Genomic DNA, 6,374 nt, shown 5'->3' on the forward strand with positions numbered 1-6,374 from the left:
TATAATATAATTTATAATATAAAAGGTAAATGCAGTGTTTTTAGTTAAATGAGCGATATGAGATGTCGATTTTAAGATAAAGTAGACAAAATACTTGTTTTTAACTCTTTATTATAGGGTGGTTTGTTCTTTACAGTTTTACTAAAACTAGTTTCTTTTAAATTGCACTATTTAAACTTAAATGTTAGTCACTGTGTAATAATGTGGATATACAGGGCCTTTTATCTAATTTCTTCCCTGCCATAGTTTGTGTGTGTTTTTGCCAGTCTCAGGTGCATGGGTACAGCACACCAGTCATTTAAACTGAATAGCTGGTTTCAATGTACAGTCCAAACATGGCAGCGCGCCCTGCCTGTCTTCTTCCAGCCCAACCCAGCTACAGCTGTGTGTGAGTGTAGGCTGTGCTGATGCCAGCGAGTATTTGCACATGTTTGAGCAGACAGGACCGAACACGCTACATTGGAGATGGGAGATGCATATTTTGTTGTTTTCCTGCTACTGCATTATGATCAGGGTTTCTTGTGATCATCTCTAGACATTTTGAGGCAGGTACCAGTATTGATTTTTTTAGATTTTAGAGTTTAAAAAAAACAACAAAAAAACATACATTATTTGTTATTATTTCTAGAGAGCAACAAGGACACAGTCTCTGAATGACCTCAGACATATCTTTGGCATTTCTGTACTGCAACTGGCTCCTTATGGGCCACCATACATTGGCTAAATAGGTAAAATAGCCTAACAACCAACCAATTTACACATGAGGATTTACAACACTGTAATTGGAGCAGTACCTTGGTGGTGTTTGTGGTGGATGTGGAGGTGCTGAGTCCGTCCAGCAGGCCCAGGCAGCCCTCCGTGTCCGTGTAGGCGATATGCCTGCCTGACGGGTGCCAGGCCAAACTGCACACTGTGAAGCCCTTTTCATGCTTCTGTCTGCAGCAGGGACGAGACAACTTAAGCTGTAGTGATTCTGAATGTCAATGTTACCGTTTCTCTAAAAGATGGCACCAGCCTTCAGGTTACACCTTCATTTCTGCCCCTCTAGCACTGAAGCTCCAGGTAAGTATTATATCCAACTTTATTCAACAAGTGTCCTCACCAGTGAACAACCCAGACGTCCCTTTAGCCAGTTAGTAACAGGATGCTTTTTTAGGACACATTCTCATAATAATTTAATCAGTAATGCAGCAGTTATCAACTTCACAGTTCACAATTTGCCCATTTATTATATTTTGAAACAGTAGAACTCAAAATCATAAAGCCTTCATCCTTCATGTTTAATCCAGACGTGATGACACACAAACAGCACTATATGAGTTTGAATTTGTAGTACTTGTTGCGTACCTTTCCACACACAGCTTGCTGTTCACGTCCCACACGTTCAGTGAACCCCCCACACTGCCAGCTGCCAGGAACTGCCCACACGGAGACCAGGCCACCACGTTGATGGGCTGCAGAGGAAACAGGGAGGAACAAGAATGTCAGAACAAAGAGAAAGCACTATCAGATCCTCTCAGTGCTTTCAGACCGTATCGAGATCAGATATTCGGTCACACTTCCGCAGACGAAAAGGCTGCAGAGCAAATCTACGCATCTTATGTTTGAACGTCAGATAAAAAAGGACAATGAGGGAATAGAGAGCAGGAGCAAACACAGGAGGTAACAAGAAGTAAATGAATTATATGGAAAGTGTTACTTCACACTGAGCAGGCATTAACACACAGCTCTGGCACAATGAGTTTAATACAGCAGCTACAGAAGGTTGTGGTTCAGTGAGTTAATGATGCTTCAGCTCATTATGTCCTAACACCTCATCGCTTCCAGTAAACACACGGTGAGAACACTCCAGGGAGCTGCAGTTAAATATTTTTTATTATGTTGTGAGGGTTGAAGGTGGACGTGTCTCACACTGTGACTCTTAACTGTCTTCTAAGATGATTTGATCACAAACATGACTGTGTATGTTCACCAGGACCTCACCTGTGTCAGCAGATCATCGGACAGAGTGCTCGCGTGATCCCAGGACCCTCGCTCATACAGGTGCACCTTTGTCTCAACAGGAACTGCTAAAAACTGAGCACACAGACAGTTTCTTGTTATTTTAGCATTCTTGTTCTGTCTCTCTTGCATTGATTAGATCATAATCCCATATGTGGAGATGGTTGACACCAGGCGAGAGTTGTGTCACTGACCTTCGCCGTCCCGGGCTGCCAGGCGAGCCGACACAGAGACTTTGCATTACTGAAGTCGTTGGTCTTCTGCAGCAGAGGCCAGCTGATCACCTGAGTCTGAACGGACACACAGTAAATCAGCGTCTGATGCACAGATGGACTGAAAATAAAAAGGATGCGTTCATAAAATCTTTCAATGTGAGTTGCTGACACACGGACGTACCTGCTCCTCAATATTCCACACCACGACGGAGCCATCGCAGCTGGCAGACGCCTGACGGGGAAAGCAGACAAAGTCAAAACAGTGTGACATCCAGGTTGATAAAGTCAGCTTCGGTCAAATGTTATCCACCCAAACAGGACACCTTTCAACAGAGCTGGGCAATAATGAATCATTTATACGTGTCTGGGTGGAATTATGTTGAGGTGATCCCATATCAGAAGCCTGATAACAGTGCTGCCTTTGAAACATTTGGGGCTAAAAGACTGTAAATGTCTCAGTCTGATGGTATATTTTCAGTCAAAAAGCTGAGACATACCCCTGACATAAATCAGTGTAAATCAATCGTACTGGTCTGTAAAACGTCAACATCTTGTCACTGATGATGATGGTTAGGGCTAGGTGACGTATATAATGCACAAAGGTAGAAATGTGTCCACTGGTAGAAATTTGGCCATACCATTTCCACAGTGGGAGCTACTACAAAAGAGACATGATTGACAAGAAAACATAAAGGAGGAGAGCAAAACTGTAGAGCGGGAGGCATCCTAACCAACCCAAGATGTGGGAGAAGAATGTATGGAAGTGGCAAATAAAAGAAAATAACCTAAGGTGAAAGTAAATCATTTATTTCATAATTTTATTTACAGAACAATTACTGTATTACAATATATAGAATTCTAGTTCACACATCTAAGTATCTTCCTAAATGTTGACAAAATAACCAGAAATGTTCTTTATAGTTTCAGTCTATCTGAATAAAATACTCTAATAGTTTGTACGGTACTATGGTAACTGAGATTGAGTCAGACAACTGTTGATTAACTCTCAGTCATTTCAAAAGCTGTGTGTTGGTTTGTGTTATACTGGGTTATAGTCCAAGTGTTGGTTTTGTTGTGCCGTATTTTATGAATAGAACCGTGTGCGTGACACGTGGTATTATCTCAAAAATCATAATCATCAGCACCCAAATATTTTCAGCCAGAGGAAAAAAAAGGTTTACCCACCAGGAAGTCATCTTTAGGGTCAAAGGTGACACTGAGGACAGGTGCTTCGTGGCCCCGGAGCGTTTTCTGCTGGCTGCTGTCCGACACCTCCACCACCTTAACCATGAAGTCGCTGGGGAAAACAGAGAAAGTGAGAATAATGTGTGTACATGTGAGTGACTGCGAGCGAGCAGCGACAGAAACGAGGGAAAGGGCACATCAGCTGTGGACCGGCACGAGTGCAAATTGACAAATCAATGAACAGGAGAAGCAAAATAATCCTGATTTCCTCCACGTCGGCCAGAATGCAGATGCCAAATCCCCCCTAACAGCCTCTGATGTCTGAATTTTTACAATCAATATCGGAACAGATATTACAAGGATGAAAACAGCAGCATCAATAAGCCGACATGCTTTGTGCTTCTTTTGCTGTGATAAACCCGTTTAGGGCGAATCCATTCTGGCAGCAAACAGACATTTATGTCCAATCAAGACTAATCATAAACCAATCCAAAGTGCTGCTGTGTCTGGAAATATCATTCAGGTACACTGCTGTGTGCAGCTCGTTCTGTACTGGAACAACAATACTGAACCTAATGAGATCACAGTGTGGTTGTCATAGTTTACACGACGCTGAACACAACAGACAGGTTACGCACGACGGCCTCAAGCAGCCGCCACAGGTAGAGCCGGAGCGGAGTGAACGTGCGTGGTTTGACAAATTAAAAGGGACATTCGCTCGTCTTTCAGCTCTGGTTCCTCTCAGAGATCCCGTCACCGGTGCAAAACGTCTGAGGACGAACCGGTGAAGCTGCCCAGTCAGCTGAATCTGTTCAGAAAAAGTCATTTGTTTCCAGGATTACGGGGTTTTAGAACTAAGAAGTACTTGTAGATGTTTATTAAAATATTTTGAAGCAGTTTGTGCAAATTTTATTGACTAAAAGTCTGCCAGCGATGACGTTAACCTGCAACATGACACAATTGTTTTGATACATTGGGCAGCAATACAGAAATTAGGGGTAAATCAGGTGTCTAGAGACTCACCGGGTACACATTTTCAGCTGAGGACATCTATTGATATTTAAAGGAATAGTTTGACGTTTTAGGAAGGTTATTTATTTGCTTTCTAGCTGGGAGTTAGACGACTCTCATGTCTGAACCCTTAATATGAAACCACAGTCAGCCAGCAGCTGGTTAGCTGAACTTGGATTGGAAACAGCTAGGATGACTCTGTGCAAGGGGAAAAAGGCACAGTGACAATAATATATAAAACCAACCATTTGTGATTTTACACATGTGCTGTACCCATTTTTTCCCCTGAGGTCTTGGTAGACTCATCACAACCGACCAGGATATAGTTAACACAAATTTCGGAGATATTATCTGTTAATTAGAGACCTTTAGAGGTGATAATAGAAGAATTTCCAGTTATGTTTATTCAAAAGTGATCAAAATTTAGTACTTGAGTAGTAAGTCTCAAGTCCTAAGTGCTAATCTTTGAGTTTTGAATCCTAAACAAGTCACAATGCACTCTTTAATAAAATAACGAACATAACTAAATTATCTTTGGGATTCCCCCCCCCCCCAAACTGTCGAGTTGCAAGTGTTTCTTTTTCCAAGTTGAGTCTAAAGTCATCACGTTTGTGACTCGAGTCCACACATCTGCAGTGTACGGTCTCCAGTACCTGGATCCTGCAGCCACTCTCGAGCCGCTGCTGTTGAAGGTGACGTGTGTGGCGTGGGTAGTGAACCGAGTCAGGATGCCATCTGGATCGCCGTCAGGAAACGTGTGGATCTGCACCGTGTTGTTGGAGCTTGCCGTCACCAACTTGCCTTTCTGTGGAAAGAAGAACACGTCTCAGTCCACCACTGACAGCTGCACTGTTGATTCATTATAAAAAGGCCTCAGTAGACATCAATCCCCGGCGTATCGCAGAGCCCACAAACAATCTAAACCTGCCAGAAGACGACAGGTGACCAACCTTGAGTGCGAGGGAATAAGCCTTTTCCCCGACCGTGATGAACTTTGGATCATCGTCATCCAGACTCTCCCATATCCGAACATCTCCATCGTTTCCACATGTTACAATGAACCTGAGGAGAAATGCATCGTGGTCAACTGTTGTGTATAAGAAGACCCACAGGAACTCATGTCACGTCATATTGGGATTATTTGGACAGATATATGTCACAGTTGGTGGGAATGATCACTTTTAAATTTAAATCACGATGATTTGTTGACATCTGCGCCAAACAAACAAGTTCTTTTACATCTGGAGAAGAAGACGTGTAGGTCAGGACTCTGCAGTACTTCATTTAATGCTGTTTTCTCACATTTTATCTTTATCAAAACAACTGCAGCGTCTGTGATTTGGATATTACACATTTCGATTAACTGTGCAGCCCTACCAGATACTGTACGCACATAAATGGTTATAATGAATGAGCATGACAAAGAAAAAGAGTTTTCCTGTTGTCAAATCACATTTATTAAATTAATTAATCAATTAATGAATGAATAAGATAAGATAGGCAGGGTTGGGAGGGTTACTTTAAATATATAATCTAGTATAAATGTAGTCATTAACCTAATTTAAGTATCACAATATTAAAAAAATGTAACTTTGTTATTTTTTATTTCTCTAAAAAAGTATTAATCTGACATTTTAGAAGAAAATAGAAAGATTTTTAATATATAATAAATAATCATATGTTTTACTAAATGTAACTGTAATGTGATTACATCTTAGATTAGATAATACAGACTTTATTGATCCCACACTGGGCAAATTCACTACCTACAGCAGCTCCAAAAAACAACACAACACAATAGCTAAGAAAAATATGAAATAAAAATATACTGAATTAAATAAACATATAACAGAAATAGAAAAATAGAAAATAGATTAGATGTCCCTTTATTGATCCCCAATACGGGGAATGTAGAGCAAAAGCAGAGAAAGATTAAAGCATAAAATATATATATATATATAT

At 41.0% G+C, this 6,374-nt stretch overlaps 1 protein-coding gene across 1 annotated transcript in view; it reads right to left on the reverse strand.

Annotated features, from left to right (window-relative positions):
* wdhd1 (WD repeat and HMG-box DNA binding protein 1) overlaps positions 1-6,374 on the reverse strand; it is a 14,042-nt gene that overhangs the window by 6,227 nt on the left and 1,441 nt on the right. The window contains exons 2-9 of the mRNA XM_035651998.1: positions 5,363-5,474; positions 5,066-5,217; positions 3,402-3,513; positions 2,398-2,448; positions 2,196-2,291; positions 1,984-2,076; positions 1,348-1,454; positions 795-936 (exon numbers count right to left, since the gene is read on the reverse strand). Of these exons, the coding sequence (XP_035507891.1) occupies positions 795-936; positions 1,348-1,454; positions 1,984-2,076; positions 2,196-2,291; positions 2,398-2,448; positions 3,402-3,513; positions 5,066-5,217; positions 5,363-5,474 (865 nt within the window). The remainder of the gene's footprint in view (positions 1-794; positions 937-1,347; positions 1,455-1,983; positions 2,077-2,195; positions 2,292-2,397; positions 2,449-3,401; positions 3,514-5,065; positions 5,218-5,362; positions 5,475-6,374) is intronic.

Source organism: Morone saxatilis, unplaced genomic scaffold (assembly GCF_004916995.1).
Source record: "Morone saxatilis isolate NCDOM2014 unplaced genomic scaffold, NCSU_SB_2.0 Contig11, whole genome shotgun sequence".
Taxonomy (NCBI): Eukaryota; Metazoa; Chordata; class Actinopteri; family Moronidae; genus Morone; species Morone saxatilis.